Below are 21,285 nucleotides of genomic sequence, written 5' to 3'. Positions count from 1 at the left end.
AACTTCACATTTTGGATGCTGGGTTTTTTCAGTTTATAAATATATATGAAAATAAATGAAAAACAAGACACAAAAACCTCCCCCAGATTTCTCTTGAAGATAACTAGCTGTAGTTCTTAAACTTGAATCCAGAGATTTCTTGAAAGAAAGAAAGAAAGAAAGAAAGAAAGAAAGAAAGAAAGAAAGAAAGAAAGAAAGAAGCAATATTTTATGAACAACAAGGGACAAGCTTGCTTTATTTCTCTTTGGAATTTTGGGTGCATTTGGAAGAGCAAATTGGCAATGTGCCAGGATTCTTAATGCACACAGAAGCCTTCTCCCTTGGCAGTTAAAATCCACTGAAATGACAGGAGCGGTTGGCCTCTGTCTATGGCTAAATATGTAAAGGCAATCCTTCATCTTTCTCCCACAAGTAACAATATATAATTAGGACCCCAGAGACCCTGCTTCTCTTGAAATAACGTCTACGTGCAAATATTTTGTTTATGGCTGACAATAAAAGAAAGGAGCTTTGGTTTAATAGTGTGTCATAAAGACAAGCAAGGTACAATAACCCCCCAAACACCTTTGTGCTTTAAAGCACAAAATCTAAATAGTTATTTTTGACATGCTCAAATAATAGTCAATGCTTTCACTAAACAGGCTCCCTAGGATGAAGCCAGAGTTTTACTGTAACTTCAAAAAATGACATACATTAGAAAGGATTGTACTTGTTCAATTAAGATTCATAGCCTAACCCATTTCGAAGGTCCCAGGCAGGTAATGAAGAGGTGGGTGGGTGCGTGTGTGATCCAACACCATCAGAAAATGCAACAAAAATCTCATTATATTAAAAATTATAGTTGAAATATTCCCAGCCCTTGCTACCTTATCTGTGAAATCTGAATACCAGCTCAAAAGTAGGCCTTCCAGTGCTTTTTTACTGGCAGGATGCAGGAGTACACATACCCCTAAACATTTTGTGAATCTTTGTACTTTTGTCCATTTACTGTATTTATTTTCCCCAGTTTAAACTATAAAATGGTGATTTTCTTGAGTCAAAATGAGAGTACCCCTAAACTTTTTTTTAAGGAAAAAAACAACACTGAGACTTTCCATTTCTAAAGGACTCAGCTACTAAACTCTTTCCATGAATAAAACTGGGGCCGGCCCTATCATTGGGTTTGTCTCAGGTAGTTGAGTTTGGGTGCCACAATATGGCAACAAAGTGTTGTTTATTTAATTTACTATTATTGCAGTTTTACTGCCAGGAAAGGGGTTGACGTGCTTGTGAAATTTTCCGCCTCGGGTGCCAAAATAATTTTTCCAGGCCATGGTTATTATTTGGCTCGACTGCACGGGAAGGGGAGCCACCTGCTTATCCATCTCAGGCAGCAAAATGTCTGGTATCTGCCTTGGAGATAATAGTCCAGTTCAGGCAATCATTACAGACTTCTCTCTGAAGCTGTGAATCCAGGGTAGCTGGTGTTCACTGAGACTGGTAGGGTAGAGGGCAAGAAGCCCAAGAGTAGCTGAAGCTCAATTTTTGTATTTTACAATGGGAGGGGATGAAGCAGCTGATTTTAGTCAAAACAGCAGGACTAGGGAAGGGGGATGTTTAACCTAGAACCTTTCCCTCCCTATTTAGTTCCCCCAATCAAAATCCCACTCCCCCAACCCTGAAGCTGATATTAGCCCTGCTAGGGAACCAAATACAGGGATAATAAAAGTAACATGTATTTTTCTCCCCAGCGGGGATAATAGGAGATTTACATTCTGAAAACAGTGCTCGGGAAAAGGTTTAAACATCTTGTCTCCCAGCACTGCTGCTTCAATCAAATATTGGTCCCCCCCCCCACCCAATGCTTTCTGCTAAAAATAGATGTTTTGGGAGATCTGATCTTCTCTGTCTTGGGTAGTTTGGTATTAAAGCCCTGCCTGGACAATGCTTTGCACAGAAAACCCTTGGATCCACTAGATTATCCTTAAAATGGTATTAATTCTTTTATCATGCCCACCAAAAGGGAGAATTTTGAACCTCTGCAGCCAGATTACGTTGAATTTCTTAGCTGAAAAGCTGCTTTTTTATCTGAGACTTAGCCCGAGTTGGGCACACAGAACATCACAGAAAATCCACATTGTTGCATGAGGGTATTCATTTTACTTCTCACCCCAAAATAAAGCTTTTACAAACTTGCTCCAACAATAGGGATGTGAGGAGCCTTCCTGTAATATATTGACAGATATGCTAGCCTTGTCAGAACACTTAACAGAAAGGTTAGCTATGTCATTATTGGAATGGTAAGATTTTCTGATTCACTAGCTACTCACAGTTCTTCAAAAGGTTTCTTCAACTATTACTGGATGATGTTGCAAAACTGTAGTTTTGTCCTTGCATTTGGCCAATAAATTGTGATCTATTTCTGACCGTGATTTCCTACCTCCGGTCTGCAAGCTGCCTTGAGTCCCCCCCAAAAATCGTGAATATAAATACACAAATAACTAACTAATTCACTTGTCTTTCAGAATTTGGATTCTGACCTAGATGGGGTTTTGTTTATTAAAACCCCCCCCCAATACAAATGCTTCTTGTAATAAGCAGATAACAACAGCTATTATAGATGCACACCAACCACAAGATTCACTTCAGATCTCAACTCTGTGCTTTGGAAAGCAGTCTGCCTCTGTCTGAGGTGTTTCACAGGCTGCTCAATTCAGCTCAGAGTCTGTTTAACCTACTTCATTTCCCTTTCCATCCACTATATGTAAGTGGCATAGAGTGACATACCAGGATAAGGATAGGATAGGGATAGCCTGGCTTCAGTTGTGCATGCTTGGGTACCTCCAGCTCCAACTACTACAATTCAATTTATGTTGGGCTGAGTTTGAAGATGATTCAGAAACTACAGCTAGTATAGAATGCAGCTGATAGATTGTTAACTTATGGTACTCAGAGGAATGAGTATAGACCACTGATTCTGGCCTGACTGCACAGGCTGCCAATTCGTTTCTCAGCATGATTCAAAGTGCTGGTTTTGACTTTACAAAAATCAAAACCTTTTGTGGCTCAGACCCTAGTGCTGAGACCCTGGGCTTCTCATTCAGGGTCCTTCTTTGAGTGCAACCTTCAAGACAGGTTCAGAGGATGGTGATGAGAGAACAGGTCTTCCCTGTGGCAGCCTCCTGCTTGTGGATTGTTCTTCCCAAGGAGGCCTGCCTGGCACCAACTCTGTCATCATTTTTGCTCTGGGCAAAAATGTTTTTGTTTTCCCCGGAATAGGGAAGAATCAATAATATGATTGTACTGTGAAGTCTGTTTTTAACATGTTTATGTAGCTGCATTTTTTATTTGGCTGTATATTACTTGGAAACTTTTTTTAGCGGGAAAAGATACATACATTCAATAAACCTAGCTGAACCCACCCAACGCTTGCACATGAGAATCAATGGAATTTAAATTTGAATTTAGTTAAAAGTGGTTTGCATGTGTGTGGACAGAGATGCATTAATAAATGAATGCCGCGGGATCACATTCACCCAGTGCTTTACCAGCTGCATTGGCTCCCACTGGAGTACAGGGTCTAGTTTAAAGTGCTGGTTTTGACCTTTAAAGCCCTATGTGGCCTAGGACCCTCGTACCTACGGGACCGCCTCTCCTAGTATGCCCCGCAGAGGACCTTAAGGTCCGTAAATAACAACACTTTGGAAGTCCTGAGGGCCAAGGAGGTTACATTGGCCTCAACCAGGGCCAGAGCCTTTTCAGCTCTGGCCCCAGCCTGGTGGAACACCCTACCGCAGGAGATCAGGGCCCTGTGGGATTTGACATCTTTCCGCAGGGGCTGCAAGACGGAGCTGTTCTGCCGGCCTTTGGGCTGGACTTAGTCTAACCCCCCTTATTTGTTTGTTTGTTTGTTTGTTTGTTTGATGGAACCCAGTATATGAGATTTGTATATATATTTTTACCTTTTTGCTGGCCCATGTAGGACCAGCACGGATAGTTGGCCCTGGTAAATATTTGACACCCCCCCCCCCCTTTATGGCTTTATCTATAGGCTACCGCTAAAACGGGGCTGCATTTTAAGCTGGATTTTAAGCTGTATTCTATTTTAATCAACTCTTTTTAAAATGTTTTTACTGTATTTATATTCAGTGTTAGTCACCCTGAGCCCGGTCTTAGACGGGGAGGGTGGAGTATAAATAAATAAATAAATAAATAAGATCATCATCATCATCATAGGGAATGTTAGGAAATGATTTTTGGGATCATAACTGCCAGGAAGATGCAGCTAAGAAGCTGAGAGAACTGTGTTTGAATAGGGGTGGAGGGAAAGGCTTGTGTCCCTGTTATAGTACCATATTTCTGATACTATTATTATTAGCATTGCAGTGCAGAGTGACATTTCTTACCATCTTGCCCTAGCAAATGCATCCCAGTGGAACAAATTCTCTAGTATAATTAATCGCTGCAAACTTTTGAAGAAGTTCATGAATGAAAAGTCACTCAAATCTGCATGCATTTCAATTCCCCACACATCACATTGTGGCCTGAACTGCAGATGTGTGTTTTTTTTTTTTTAAAAAGGTTGAACACTATATATATATATATATATTCAGTGCCTCAAACTGATGAGAACCTGCTCTTGAGAGTTTAGCTGAGATCAAGTGGTACATTATTTTTTGACCTTTCAGCTAATGAAGTTTGAGAGTACACACTTTGCTTCATCCTACTAGTGCTCAGATTATTGGAGGATTGGTGAGGAGAAGTCCCTTAATAAAATCCACTAGCCTTATCCCCTGACAATTCTGAATCTCAAGCATGGCTCCCCCGTAGCCTATAAAATCAGTACAGGGGGGTGCGGATGGATGATGTTGCAAGAAAATAGGGGAAATCCCCTTCCATATTACCCCTGTATTTGAAGTGATGCTTTATTTGGAACAATTTATGACCATAGTAGTTGCACATATTCTATTATCCCATAAAGGTCTTCCTCACTTCATCTGCTGTGACCTTGCAATAGTTGTTTCAGAAACATTCCATTCTGGCTCAGCAAACATCTAGTCACTTCCAGCAATGAGACATTCAGATAAATAGGGCTACTCTGTTGATATTCCACGTTACCTGGTTGTACTGCATATTAGAAAGACGGTGAGAGCCTTAACTGTATCCAGAAGAACACAAGAATGTTAAGAACAGTCCAACAGTCCAACCCTCTATATCAGGAGGAAGTGGTGTGCTCTCCTTTGCTGGAGGTATTTAATCAGAGTCTGGTTGGCCATCTATCAGTGATGCCGTAGTCAATGCCTGAACTAAATAGCATCTATTATGCAAAGGGTTGGACAAGTTGGTTCCCTTCCAACTCTATACATCTATGATTCTGCAGGTGAGCTGGAAAACCAAAGAAGGATTCAGCAGACTTTTCTGACCAGACATAATACCCTCTGAAGTTAGGAATGTTATTACCATTTGTAATTTTCTATTTTGCAGGGAGGTGAGGTGAAATAACCTTTCCATGCTGCTTAATTCGTAGCCAACTGACTTACCACTTTGTGTATTCAAAATGTGGTGTTTGTCCAAGGACCAGCCTCCAAGATTTGAAGCATCCAACTCAAATCCTTGCAGCGTTACAGTCCTTTTCTCCCACAGAATCAGATTTGGACAAGTTTCATACTCATAACCCACCGACACTGAAAAGAGATAAAGAACAATACATTATAGACTGGTTTTCTTCCCATTTTCCATGGTAATTCTAAGATTAAATCATCAGTAGTTAATCCTGCACTGTTTAAGGGATGGGGCACCTGTGGCCCTCCAGATGTTGTTGGTTTACAATTCCCATCATTCCCATTGTCCCGGAGTTGCTGTTTTAATTTCCCATAATGTCCCAGAGCGAGGCTATGTTGGAAGCTGAATGGTGAAATGGCAGCTTCCAAGGCAGTCCCCTGGAGATACCTGGGACTACTGCCACCTGATGCAAACCACAAGGCAAGACAAATGAGTCCCACTCATTCAGCAGGGGCTCCATTAAAATGCATTTTGACGTACATCAGCAAGTATGTATCAACAGCAAAGGTGCAGTGGGGGAAAGCATATATTATTATTATTATTATTATTATTATTATTATTATTATTATTATTATTATTATTTATATACCACCCTATACTTGGAGGTCTCAGGGTGTTTCACAGAATATAATCAAAATATAAAAGCGCAAAATACATAATCAAAATAAAAACAACAACTTAATAACCCCCTACAACCCAATTACACCCCCTATATAAACAGCACAAGGAGTTTGTTTTGCATACACTGTGCTTTAAAAAGCTTAATAAGCATATCTCGTGTGTGACTATTTCTTAATGACCAGGAACATCGAGGCTGGGGTAGTTAGCAGCTAATACAATGGCATCAGTATTTATAACATCCTTAGGAAGCAATGGAAAAATCCACTCCACCTTACAGAGAGGGGAAAAGCGGGCAACTCTTCCGAAAACCTCATCAGTGAATAGGAGCAACAGAAACCACAAAACTTGTCTTAGTAGCTTTCAGCTTGCCAGAATTCTTTCCTATGCCATTATCATGAAGAAATGCAGAGTAAATTGCTGCTGCTGGAGCCGAAATAATCACAGATCCCAAGACTACCACTGCGTATCTGCTGTTAATGTGGCACCTGCAGAGATTCAGGAGCACATGTGCAAGGAAGAACACATTCCTGAAAACTAAAGGACATAATTGCTCTCTGCTCCCGGAGGGAACCACTCAGGTTGCAAATAAGCACTCTGCTTCTTTCAGGGGCGTGTACGTGAAAGCTATAACTAGTGAGATGGTGAAAAAAGAAAAGAAAAATTGTATTGCATATCCAGGAAGAAATAAAAATGCTGAAATCAACTAGATTTATGAAAGATGAGAAGATGCCTTAACGGGTCAGTCCTATTATTATTATTATTATTATTAACCTGCTCTTTGCCCTAAGGTCTCAGGGTGGATTACAACTCTAAAACAAAATATTAAGAACAGAGTAAAACAATCACCAAAATTAAGCTGGGTTTGAAAAATATACAACTCAAGTGTCAAAAGCCAGGGTAAAAAGGTGCATCTTCAGCATTCACCAAAGGTGATATAAGGTGCCAAACACACCTTTGAAGAAGAAGAAGAAGAGTTTGGATTTGATATCCCGCTTTCCACTACCCGAAGGAGTCTCAAAGCGGCTAACATTCTCCTTTCCCTTCCTCCCCCACAACAAACACTCTGTGAGGTGAGTGGGGCTGAGAGACTTCAAAGAAGTGTGACTAGCCCAAGGTCACCCAGCAGCTGCATGTGGAGGAGCGGAGACGCGAACCCGGTTCCCCAGATTACGAGTCTACCGCTCTTAACCACTACACCACACTGGCTCTCACTTTGGTGAGTGCCACAACTTAGGAGCTGCCAAAGAGAAAGTTCCCTCTTCCAGACCAGCCCCCACAAGCTTCAGAGATTGATAGAGCAATCAAGAGACCCCCCTACACTGATCTTAGCACTTGAGAGAGTTGGTATGGGAAGTTTTCAGGTACTTGAATATTGCATTTCTGCATAATGCCTTTTGGGCTATATTAAATGTTAGAAATTATGCTAATAGCCGACTCTGAGGCTTGCCTCTGAAAATGGTTGCTGGGGAGCAACTGGAGGAAAGGGCTATTGCCCCCATGCCCTTTTTGTGGGTTTTCCATAAGCATCTGGCCACTGTCGGGAAGAGGATGCTGGACCAGAAAAGTATTTTGTCTGATGCAGCAGCAAGGCTCGTTTCATTTCTTTTTAATGAAAGATTGTCTCCCTTGTAGAAACCAGGTTATACCTATGCAACTAAAATTATTTTAGATATACTTGCTTTTAAAACAGGTATTTCTTATTTCACATGTACTTTATCAATAATTAGTTCACAGACACCACTTGAGACAGCAGGCTTAGAAATGAACTGGCAAGTGTTGCAGTTGTTTTAAAACAGGGGTTATACGAGATCTAAAAGAAACTCCAGCCAGAAATCTAGTAGTTGCTGCATTTTGGACCAATTAAGGTTTCTGAGTCATCTTCAAGGGCAGCACCACATTGTGCACATTGCAATAATCAATGAAAGCAGTGGCTTTCCGTGGTCTTAAACAGAAATCTGGAAGAAAACAAAATGAAAAACAGAAATCTTTTTAACTAGATATGCCAATGATAAAATCTGGGTCTTTTTGCATGCCAAACAGGTGCTGTATGCCACTGAGCTAGGCTCCCCCCCCCCCCACACACATTGATTCCTATCAGCCCTGAAATTGTCACAGCAGAGTGCTGTTTCCTAGGGACAATGTTCTTGTGACACTGCTCTGAGAGATGGCAGGAGGGTATGCCTGGTCTGAGCCCAGATGCTCACTCTGCTGTCCCTCCAGTGATTCATCAGAGCTGCAAAAATGCTGCTTCCACAGGCAGCACTGTCACAACTGCTGTCTGTTGGGCATAGGAATGGATGCACAGGCTCACTCCATCATACCTGGGGCAAGCAGACCTCTTGTTTCATTTATTTCAGGGAGCCACTATCCCCTCTGCCCTCTCACCTTGCTCTCTCTAATCCATCACTTTGAAAGAATATATCTTGCTGGAAGGCACAAAAAAGGGAAGATGACAAGATTTCTCCATTGCACTTGAGTACAGTGGGGTGGGGTGGGGATGTTTTGTATGAAATTTGCTATTTTAATCTGTTCCAATGCCATTTGCTATTATATGGGCATCATGGTATAATTATTGCACACAACTCATCAGTTTCACTGGAACTTAATGATGAATCTTTCTTTGAATAATAAAAAAGGGAATGATTAAGTATGATGAGGTGTCAATTATGGGGGTAGGGAAGATGATACCACAATTCTGGACTTCTTCAGATGTGCTGTGAAAGGCAGATGGGTATATGATGGATATCCTATAGAACCTGACTTTTTGTCATGAAGCAGGAATTGTTATTGGTATTATTTATTAAATTTTTATACTGTCCTTCATCCAAAGATCACAGGGCAGTTTGCAACATCAAAACACAAAAATCTGTACCATAATAGCAAACGAAAACAATACCTTGCAAACTCATGATACTTTTGGGAAACTAATATGCCTGACAAATATATGAATGAGGTACGTTAAAGAAAAGATAAGAAAATGTACACAAATTTTACTACGCCACACACATACATGACAGTGATCAAATGGAAGATGCTCAAATCTACTTTCCAAAATAAATGATGTGTCAGGGAACTGCCCTCGTCCCAGAGTGGAGAGGTGTTAGGGCTTTCTCAGTATCGCGAGCCCACGCCTCATATGTTGAGCAATTCCTCGTCGTCCAGTGGGGGAAGCAGCGATCCCTCTAGTGGGGAGGGGGAAGCTGATCACAGAAATGGGAATCAGGGCTCTGGCAAGGTTGAAGAGCCATTGCACCAAGCTAGGGCAGGGGAAGGCGCACCTCTTCCGCCGCCCCACTTGCGCAGAGGGGGTCGGCGCAGGGGTGGTAGGAGGGGGTTCTGCATACCACGGCTTTTATGCTGGTCAAAGAACCGGCAGGGGTCATTCCCGGACTCTGACTGAGGAGGAGACAGACGTGAACCTTATGCTCTGCACTGTAAATAACTGCACAAGAAAGAACTTAAAAAAGGAACGACGGAGTCGGCTTGGTTACTCATGAGCAACAACTGAGAACCTTACATGATGGTACCAGATTGAACCTTAGCAGGGTAAGAACTCTAAATATGTCATACAGTGGAGAATATTTTTCAGCTCAAGGGCCTCAATTTATTTATTTATAAAAATATGTACTATATACCACTGTACCATAAAGATATAACACAGCAGTTCACAACAATATAAAAAACATAAAATCAAACAATAAAATAATAAAGACTTTAAAACAAGTTGAAAAAGAGATTAAAAACAAACATCAATAAACTACTACTATGTGGGTGTACTCTTTATTGCCTGGCAGAACAGAAAAGTTTTCAGCAGGCATTTATAAGTTGGCACAGAAGGTGCCTGCTGAATCTCCACTGGCAGGGTGTTCCACAGGCCCAGGCCCTAGAGGCTTAATTTCTTGACATTTCCTTCTGGGCAACTTTCTGAGGGCCACATGACAGTGGTGGTTAGAGCCAGAGACAAAAAGTGTGAGGCAACTGATGTCATGTTTACTCATTCTTGCTCCTCTCTAGTCTCCATCCAGGTACTAGTATTGTACAAGGAATGCAAAGTTTGCCATCGTACAACAGGTTGCTTTCCACTCGCCTGTTCAACACACCCCTCTCTATCCTCTGGTCAGTCAAGCAAGAGGCCTTGTCAGACCTTGAGAACACATCCCAGCCAGACAAAAACCACACAGTGTGTGAAATAGGGTCAGCAGGGTGTGCAGTTTGAAAAGAATTCCAAGGGCCAGAATGAAAGGCAAGAAGGGCCAAAGGCGAGGAAGGCATGAGGTTCCACAACCCTGCTTTAAAGCAAGAGGGGATGGTCACTCAAGCCAAGACAGGATGAGGAATGACTCGTCTTGGCAGGAATTAAGATAGAATAGTGAAGTACAGTGCTTCCATCCTCCCTGGTGTCCTGTCTTCCCATTATGTACTGGCAGCCAGAGATTTTTCCTTATAAACCAGAAAACAAACAGAACCAAGCTCCCTCCCTCTCTCTTTCCAAAGGTTTCCCAAAGGGCACAAACAGACATACTTGCAGTGCAGGAAAACAGGAAGCGTTGGCCAGGATGTAATTCATAATGTGCATCCAGATAGATATATTTTCTATGCACATTATATCATTCTCAATGGGAATAATGTAATGCGCACACCAGTGCACATTTTGGCAAAATTACAACTGTGTCAATGCTTAAGAGTGAGAGTAATTTGTGCTTCCTTTGTGCTCACTGATGGGCACCATGTAGCCAGTTCTAACAGGCTTTCATGACATCATCACATCCCATTAGACCCTATTTTTCTCTAAGCTCAACTACTGCTAGCATTTTGTAAGGCTCAAAGATCTCTGCCAGGCTATTTTTAAAAAAAACTTTTAAAACAAAATTACAAACCTATAAATCTCTGCATAAATTAGGAGGCCCTCAAGGATGCAGAAACCACTGCCTGTTTTTGGTGGCTCTGTTTTCTTTCCAGATGGCTAGGTGCTTAAAGCTCTTGAGTTTGCTATTAGAGAAAACAAGTGAGACCTGCAACAAAATGTTGAGGTGTATCTAGCACAAGCGTCAGGGAATGGATGTGGCAGTGAAAGTTCCTTCCAACTCTACAATTCTGTGATTCCACCTCCCACCTTGCAGTCTCAGTTTGAGACTACCAGTGCCTACCAGTCAATTTCCTAATGTCACAATTGAGAACAGGTGACCTGCATTTGCTTATGTGGTTTGACATCAAATCATGCAAGAAAAACAGTCTGTGAAGCACCAACAACCAACTGATCGTCAGTGCTCACAAAGCTCTGTCCTTAGCACTTCCCAACTACTGATCATCCGCTGATTATCTACTCTTGAGAAGCCTTATGCAACGGTCTTGTGGGCAGCGCTGATCAGTGGTGCCTGCAAAGCCCTTTCATCCAAGCCCCACTTTTACCTCCTCTCACTAGACATCATATGTGCAAGACAGGTGGGTGTGAACAACCTAATTATGACAGGAACAATTAAGGCTTGCAGACAACCATATTCTCCTTGAGGATTGTGTAACCTGCATTTTACTCCACCCGCCCACTGAGCTTTCCATTTTATTTTCAAAATGACATTGGGAACATAGGTTTTGTTCCACGTAGTATCAGAGAGGGGATATTCCCAGGCCTACGTGGAGATGCCAAGGATTGTACCTGGGAGATGCAAAGCAGATGCTCTATCACTGAGTTATGGCCATTCCCCTGACATTCTACATAGCTTGGCACCTGAACATGATCTGTCCTTACAAGGTTGTTTGGAGCGGTCAGCTTGCCTTGTTAGTTATTTTCAACTACTATGTTTGTACTTCTGCAAACTTCAGGGTTCCCGCAAGAATGCCAACACCTCCCCCCTCTCTCATTTTCAGTGGCCCTATTTTGGCTCCAATATTCAAGGCACTCACAAACTACCTGAATTTGCTTTTAGAAGGTGTGTTGCTGACACTGACCAGGAAATATCCATCTTTAATCATGCATCTGCTCACAAGAACAGGAAAACAGAGACACACCATTTGATTTGGATCAAGTAGCAACATTTTTAAATGACTACTGCTGAGACTTGAAGCACATTGGATGTCTATAAGCCAGTCATTATCTCTCAGCCTAACCCTACCCCACAGGATTGTTGTGAGGACAAAATGGATGGGCAAAAGAACCATATACTCTGCCTTGAGCTCCTTAGAGGAATGCATTTCAAGGTTAATACTACTACTAGTACTACTACTACTACTACTACTACTAATATCTTAAACATTAAAAACTTAAGAATATTTCCATTGCAGATGCAGCCAGGGAAAGATGATAATTTAAAAGGCTGCTTGGAATTCATACATAATAAATAAAATGGCTGATGCCCATGCAATAAATCAATAGTTAATTAATTGTTGTTGTTGTTATTGTTGTTGTTAAAAGGCATACCCATTGCTTCTGCCAAGCCAGATACTTTTTGGCCGTAGATATCTGTCTTATTCCAAGCAAAGGTATAGACCAAGTTGGTGACAGCAGGGAACCATTTCTGAGCCAGCCGCCCTTCAATTGTAACAGTAAGATGCACTTTTGTCATTCCGGGAGGGATGGTAGAATGTGTCATCACAATGCGTAGCAAGGTTTTGTATCCTGAAGTTCGGCTGCTCAGGTAGCTGAGCTTTGTAAAGCTGGAAGGGATGGGGATTTCCTCCTGGACCACCTGAAAAACAGTTGGGTGTGTTAATGTCACAGAAGATCACAGAGAAAACTCTGAGAAACTTGAAATCATGGTGTATCCTTCTGTTGTTTCCCAATGTGTGGATTTGCAGTTCCTATCCTTCCATTCACAAATGAAACCATCAAATCTTTCTGTAGCTCCCTTCACCCCTTGATTAATTGCACTGCTGCAATAATCAGCTCCACAAGCTTCTCTCCTTAACCCTCACCATTTCCCTAAAAATCCAATACACAGGATAGCAAGACTGGACTACACACTCGAGGGTTGTCATACAGTACTCTGGTTGCCCGCCCTCACGAAAATGGGTATAACAACACTGGGTTGTGCTGGGCTGGCATAACCCACACTTACTCACCAGCAACAGGGGAATAATAATGACATATTTTAATTTAATTTAGGGTTATGCTATTTTGTGACTGCCATTTAGGTCAGTTTCTCAAAACTAAAAAGGTTGGGAACCACTGACTTACATAAAAAAAGCAAAATACCAGTAATCAGTTCTTCATTTTAGCAAATAAAATCTAACACTTAGCTAAAGGGCAATTAAATTATCCACGCTTTAACACAAACAGGGGTCCCCATCCTAATAGATAACCAACTAATTATTGTCATTCCAACAATGGTATTACACCATTGGCATTTGTTCTTACCTGTAGTTCTGGTATAATTGTCCCCCTTTCTGGACACGATCCTCCGAATGATGTGAGAGGAAAAGGGAGGACAATGGGATTGGGGCTCACAAAGTTACTGATGTCACAGGATGGTGGGTCCACTTCTGCTCTTTGCATGACTACTTTGTCTATCACAATAAACCGATTCCAGGACAACCAAAGTGTCCTTTTCACAGAAAGAAAAGGAGATCTCTCAAAGACCAAGGTGACTGAGATGCCCCCAACAGCCACTAGGTCAAAACTGAAAAGACAAAAGAAGCCTATTTTAAAAATCTGATTCTGGTCCAATATAGCTTCAACAATACCCTTTTGAAAATCCATCTTTCCAACATTTGGGTTAAGCACTTTCTGTGTTAGGGCAAAGTGGGCATATTAATATTACCAATCTTTTAAAATTTGAACCATCAAGTGATACAGCTGCTGCTCTCATACTACTGCCCCAAAATGCCAAAATGTATGTATGCATTTAGTTATTTTATTATACTACATTTAAAAAGCCACCTTATACTGAAGCTCTTAGTGCAGCTTACAAGAAAGAAAAACAAATTAAAATTCACTAACAAAGAAGCACAAATGCAATGTGAAAAGAAATTGAAGAGTCAAAAGAGCATTGCAATGAGTTTGTTGTTCAAACCCTTACTATTGTTATTAAGCTTTTTGTGGGAGGTAGGCTGAATGCCTGGGCCCCCTTCAAATTCTTAGAACAGCCAGGCTAGCTTCCTGATGAAGTGACAGTCTGGGTGATGGGCCATAAAGTGGAACAAAGGAAGGGGCTCTGTGCAAGATGGCAGATGGGTGGGGAACCCTCCATCAACACGCGGACAGTTAGAAGGACGGAGGCTAGAGAGCTGAGTGATGTGAACTAGAAGCTAGATGAAGCAAACCTGCAGACAGGGAAGCTAGAGAGATATTTGATTTCATTTTGAATCCAAGGCTGCAGCTATGGGGAAAACAAGGCCATCTTGGGGTGTTAATGCTGTGAGCCTCCTCCGTTGTAGGCTCAGGTTGTATATATGTATAAATAAACCATATATCACAAAGACACCACAGTCTCTGCTGAACTTCACTCCAAAGGAAAGATGAATGCTGGGTAAGTGCCTAGAATCCACTTGGAGACTGAGTGTGTACGCAACATTTTTGTTATGAAGCTGCCTAGAGGAGGGGCGGAGCAAGGGAGGGGCGTGGGGGTGGTCCGCCCCAGGTACCGCCCTGGAGGGGGTGACACTTGGGGCCCCGCCCTCGCGATCGGCGATTCCCAGCCAATCCCAAAACCTCGCTCGACACGTGGCGGCTGGCTTGTGCTTGCTCACTCTCTCTCTCTCGCTTGGCCGGCTCGCGCTTTCCTTTATTTTATTTTATTTTTCTTCAGCGCTGGGGTGGGCCCTGGGCGGAGCCACATGAGGAGGCGAGGGGCGGGCCAGCGAGGAGGGGTGTCACGCCAGCCACAAGCATGATGCCTCGCTGGCCCGCCCCTTGCCTCCGTGGTGCCTTCGTCCTGATGTGTGCGCCATGACATCACATACCATGAAGAGTTTTCACATATTTATTATCACTGTGTGTTCAGCTGATAGACTGTGATAGAAAAGAGCTCTCTGTATCCCAGAAGAGGTATGGGGCATAAAATGGTATTAGACAGAGGAAATGATACAGTTTCTTATTATCATATGACTTTAACATCGATAGTCATGTAACGTAAGGCAGTGTAAATAGATACTTCACTCTATTACTGGATGCATCTCTTATGGAAACCTTTGATGATAACACACTGTGATAGGAAGTCAGGCTTAATTATGCATATTCCATCACATTTCCCAAATGTTACACAGAAAGAAAGAAACAAAACTAGAGAGAGCACATTTGCATGCTACAGCTCTTTCAAGAGATAGGTAAATCAGAAATAATAATTAGGTAACTTGCTACTTTGGCATTTTAAAATCACAAAAAATATGGAATGGATATCAGCTCTATTACTTACAAGGCTTGACACTGCAATAGATTATTTACTCACAGTTTTAAAGTATTTATGCTGCTGTTGCAGTAAAAGGAAATCATACCATGAAATTGTGAACATAAGCTTTTTCTGCATCTGCAAGCTTTAACTGGTTCAGTTGATTAATCCATAAGACCCTATTTTAATCAGTACATCAAAATGTCAATCCAGGAACTGTGTGTTAAGGGTGTACTTTTTAAAAACAAAACAAAACAAAAAACAGCAACTAATTTTTGCACAGATGTGCTATTGCATTAGGGAAGGGGAAATTAATTATTATTATGTGAGTTTGTGGTGTTTGTGTGTGTCAGCCCTTTCCAATTCTTGGGTTTCTGTATCTGTGGGGGTAGAAGGTATGACAATGAGCTCACCTAACCAGTTCCTCTGTCTAGGTGATTTCATTTCATTTCATTTCTTTCTTTCTTTCTTTCTTTCTTTCTTTCTTTCTTTCTTTCTTTCTTTCTTTCTTTCTTTCTTTCTGATACATTTCAATAGTTTTACAATCATTCTAACATTTCAAAACTCGACTTCCTTCCTCCTCTTTCTGTGGTTCCTTAAATTTATTTTTTACATTTCCTGCATATTCTAAATTAACTTAACTTATTCTTTTATTCCTCTACTTTAAATATATGCTCTTATGAAACTGTAGGTTATTAGAATATCTGTTTACAGTTTGTTTGTAAATATTCAATAAACCATTTCCATTCTGCTATAAAAAGTCTGTCATCTTGATTTCTTGTTTTTTTCTGGTAGGTTTCGCCATTTCTGCATACAGTGGTACCTCGGTTTTCGAACGCCTCTGTAGTCGTACGTTTTGGAACTCGAATACCGAAAACTCGGAAGTAAATGCCTCAGTATTCGAATGTGCCTCAGAAGTCAAACAGGAAACACAGCTTCCATTTTGAGTTTTCCATATTAAGGCTTCCACTTCGAGGCTTCCGCTTTTAGTTTTAGAACTTTTCAGAACTTGAATGGACTTCCGGAACGGATTACGTTCGAAAACCGAGGTACTACTGTATTCCACAAGTTTTGTATCCATTCTTCTTTCATTAGGACTTCTTTCCATTTCTGGGCAAATAACATTCTTGCCGCTGTTGTCGCATACATGAATACATTTCTATACTGTTTAGGTAGTTCTTACGTTATAATTCCCAAAAGCAAAGCTTTTTGGTCCCCCCCCCCCATGTTATTTTAAACATCTTTTTCAATTCACTATAATCATTTCTCAGTAAGCTTTAATCTTACTACAAGACCACCACATATGATAAAAAAACCTTCTTTCTCTTTGTACTTCCAACACTTATTTGATTTTGACAATTTAGTCCGATACCATCTATATAACAGTAGTTTTCTCTTAAACTATAGCATGCTGTAAATTTTATATCCGTATTCCACAATCAATATAACAAATATCTACTACCCAGTGTATCATTGAAGATTTTACTTGCTCATCCTTTGTCTCCCATGCCAATAATATCTTATAGATTTCAGACAGCACTTTTACATTACATTCCAACAGATCTCTCTCCAATTGTGATAGTTGTTCCCCAAACCCTCATATCCTATCTTTTTTAAATACTTAATTCAAACGATGATATTGTATCCATGTTGTTAGCTTTCCTGATAAATCCTTAAATTCTTTTAAATTATACTCTCCTCCCCCTTGTTTTAATAAATTTTTATAAGTTGTCCAACCTTCTATCATATTCTTTTTCATTACCGCAATGGCTTACAAAGGTGAGAACCAAAGTGGTATTTTTGTCTCCAGCAAATTTTTATATTTATCCCATACTCTATAAAATTTTTCCCTAATTATGTGATTTGTAAATCCTTTATGTACTTTCACCTTTTCATACCACAAATAGGCGTGCCAACCAAAAATATTGTGATGACCTTCTAAATCTAAGATACGTGGATTCTCCAATGTCATCCATTCCTTCAGCCATCAAGGATAAGATGCTTCATAATATAAACTCATATCCAGCAGAGAGAAACCTCCTCTGTCTTTTGCATCTTTCAATATTTTATATTTTATTCTCGTCCCCCCTTGCTAGATAGATTTTGAAATATCTTTTTGCCATACATTGAAACAATCTGTCTTGTTGATCACCAGAATTGATTGAAACAAAAACAACATTATTGGTAATACATTCATTTTTTATAGATTGACTAGGTGATTTTAAGACAATAGCCTTAGCCAACCATTTAAGGACCATGAGTAGCATAACCAAAGAAGTTGCTGTGCACCATATGGCAAATGGGTGGGCCTTTCTCCTTGCTGCCTGTCTGGTAGTTAGAAGGACAACAGCCAAGGTAGTGGTGTGTGAACTCATCAGAAAAACAAGTCGAGAAGCTGGACTTGCTTGATTTGTACTGGATCCAAAGCTGTGACTAATGGAGAAGAGATATCTGTTGGGTTGTTAATGCTGTCAGCCCCTCTACCTTAGGTTCAGGTTGCATATTGGTGTCAATAAACCACATATCCCAAAGATACAACAGGCTCCACTGTCTCTCATTCCAACAAAACTGAACACTGGGTAAGTGCCTGAAACTCCTGGAATCTCCTATCGCTCAGAGATTGGGTTGGCATATAACAATAACTGTTATTTCAATTTATTAGTTGCGTGCCATGTTATGAAATCTCCAAGTGACTTACAAAAATGTAAAAGTCCAAAGCATGATGTAAAATCAGAAAAAAAGTGGTATAATGAATACAACAAAAGCCACACAATCACCTATAAAACAATAGCAAAAATAAAGCGTTGAAGGTGTATTTTATTTTCTAACGATGACTTTTGTTCATTTATGTTTGTTATAGTGCATGTAGTATGTCTCAGAATGGTATATTTTGTAATGGAGAAAATTACATGTAATTTGAAATTTAGACAAGGACTAGAACCTTGAGATTTTTTTCTATATGGTGTGGCACCCTTTCTTATTTATGGAGCAGCATCAATATTCTCAAGAAAACCACCATCACAAGACTTGGTAATTTGGAATTATACAAAAACTACCAATGTGCCTTATTCAAATACGTACAATTTTCATCTTTCTACTCAACCCACAGACTGCATTTACCGCGCATTATATATTTATTTTGTTTTGTATTAATGTTCTCTATTTCTTATCTTTTGTTATAGCTTGTCTTTTATCGACTGAAAAATGAACTAAAAATATTTACCAAAAATTGTATATTTTGCTGATTTGCATTCAAATAAAATCAAATAACTAATCAGTTTAAAAGACTGATGAGTCTCCAGACTTAATTACTTAATTAGTTGACAACCAAGTTATTTTCAACAACTGAATTAACCAAATGTTTCTCAAAAATGAAGTAAAATAATATCAGAAGACACAGAATAAACTGTCTCACCTTCCATCCTGTCGGCTGATGGTGTATCCATAATCATTGTGGTTTTGGAAACTCACATTCACGCCAACCAGGGGGGTTCCATCTATCGCTACCACCTGGCCTCGAACAACACAAGCACGTCTGCATTAAGACAGGGTGAAATGAGCATAAATAAAGGAAGATGCTGAGACATCCAATGATAATTGCACAGGTTGTACAGTGAAGTACAGCGTTATGACAAACTTCTGAGAACTGCTTCACCATCACAGCAGTGATGGACACTGAGGGAAAGGGAAGCGGAGGAGGGAGATAAGAGACAAAAGCATAGATTGAGACAGAGGTGGGTGGTCCAGGTGAGCTGTAGAAGAATTGTTAGGAAAGGCCTAGGCAGGTCCACAGCAACCATCCTACTCTACCATTGTCCACCATTTCCCTTGGCCACTGAGTCTGAAATGCCATTGCCAGTGTGAGCTAGAGAGGCAGGAGGAGGAACAGCGCACACAATCAAAGTAAAGATAATTTACCCCCCCCCCACTCACCAGCTGATGAGCAAGGTTTAATCCTCCCCAGTTTTGCAGGATTCCATACAAACTCCATCCTGATTCAGGATGGGGCTTGCACTGCAATCCCCTAACAAAATGGGGTCCCTTGTATGGATTTTGCAGAGGACTCCACCATAACCAGCAACCTTTCCACTGACACTGAACTGGATAAGCATATTGGCAAGGCAGTCACGGCCATGTTTTGCCTCTCCCTCTCCCAAAATGGTATGGGAGAATATGATGCTAACAACCGATCCTAAGATGGTCTACCAGCCTTGCGTGTTGAGAATGCTGCTTTATGGAAGTGACTTACAACCACCAGGAGGAAGATTTGGGGCATTACATGGCAGGGCAGAATCTCAAAGAAAGATGTGCTCACCTAATACCACAGTCCTACCACATTCACACTCCTGTGTCAGTGACATCTTCACTGGTTTGGGCATGTCCACAAAATGGCAGGATCCCCAGGGACATGTTCTACAGGGGAGCTGTCTTTAGGCACCAGGCCTCTTGGCAGATCAATATCTGTTACAAATATGACTGCAAGCGAGACATGAAGGCCAGCAACATCAACCCTGCCATGTGGAAATTCCTTGCAGAAGACTGTAGTGCCTGGAGACAGACAGGTCATTCATCCACAACAGTGAACAAAGGAGGGATGACCACTGGATATAGCGCAGAGAGAACAATCACAGTGATGCATCTGCATCACAAAACCAGATGCCTTCATCTGCCCCAGCTGCAACAAACTATGTCTCTCTCATATGGGTCTCTACAGCCATAGCAGGTACTGCAACTCTCCAAATGTTTGACTTCACCTCCCAAAGTGCACCCTCCATTGTCTCCCAAGACAGACAGGTGCCAACAGCAACAACAATAAGAGCCTGCTGAATCTAGCCAATGACCCATCTAGTCCAGCAGCCTGTTGCTCTAGTACCCAACCAGATGCCTATGTGAAGCCCACAAGCAGGACCTGAGTACTACTGCAGCCTCTCCACATAATTTATAGTAACTCATATTCTAAGGCATACTGCCTCTGATAGTGGTGACAGAACATAGCCATCATGGCTAGTAGTTATGGATAGCCTTAGACTCAATGATTTCTTTCTGTAGCTGTATGTCTTCCATTTTCAATTGCTTGTACTTTGTCTTACATATAATGTTACAAGTCTTTTCTGACCAACAGAAGAGGCACTAACTTCTGAAGTGTATGTCTGATAGACAAACTAACAAATGGCAATTTTACTAAAAAAAATGTATAATTTATTGCATCAAACATTGCAGTGAAATGTATTAAGGGAAAAGGTCTAGTAAGGTTTATTCATTTCCTTCCTACTGACAACACTGGTCTAAGCAGCCTCGGGAGGGCAATTAACTCAAGGCCTAGAATAATTTTAGTCACATATATGAAGGCAAATCAAGCAAATTGCTAGCAATATGTGGCTAAAAATGGGTAAACTATTTTAATATGCACACTCTCAATCCATGGCCACAGTATGAACATCAGACTGTCAAGTCTTTTCACGCTTTAAGTAGGTCGATATATTTGGCTCATTTAGAAATGCTAAGGGGTCCATCATGAAAGGTAAGTGACTAAAGGGCAATCTGAACACTGGTGTTATATTGTGACTTTAAGTGAAATCTAGTAAGCGCCAGTCAAAATTTTCTCTCTGCCATGAACTAAGTCGTGTCAGCTCCCCTATCTCAATGTTTCCAATACCGAGATAAAACAATGGTCACCTTTACAGGGTTGTATCAAGGATTACTGAGATAATGTATGTGATATGCTCTGAATACTTGATACATTGCACCAATGCTTAGTATTGATATTGATTTTTGCCAAGTGTCACAGGAAATGTTCATGTA

At 40.9% G+C, this 21,285-nt stretch overlaps 1 protein-coding gene across 14 annotated transcripts in view; it reads right to left on the bottom strand.

The window, feature by feature from the left end:
* The window catches only part of TENM1 (teneurin transmembrane protein 1), a 379,169-nt gene that overhangs the window by 81,141 nt on the left and 276,743 nt on the right, over positions 1–21,285 (bottom strand). For all 14 annotated transcript variants that reach the window (XM_033137208.1, XM_033137217.1, XM_033137214.1 and 11 more), the window contains 4 exons: positions 18,899–19,018; positions 13,515–13,776; positions 12,579–12,846; positions 5,521–5,664 (listed from right to left, as the gene is read on the bottom strand). In XM_033137208.1, the coding sequence (XP_032993099.1) occupies positions 5,521–5,664; positions 12,579–12,846; positions 13,515–13,776; positions 18,899–19,018 (794 nt within the window). The remainder of the gene's footprint in view (positions 1–5,520; positions 5,665–12,578; positions 12,847–13,514; positions 13,777–18,898; positions 19,019–21,285) is intronic.

Source organism: Lacerta agilis, chromosome Z (assembly GCF_009819535.1).
Source record: "Lacerta agilis isolate rLacAgi1 chromosome Z, rLacAgi1.pri, whole genome shotgun sequence".
NCBI classification, from domain to species: domain Eukaryota; kingdom Metazoa; phylum Chordata; class Lepidosauria; order Squamata; family Lacertidae; genus Lacerta; species Lacerta agilis.
This window is presented reverse-complemented; position numbering and strand designations above follow the sequence as displayed.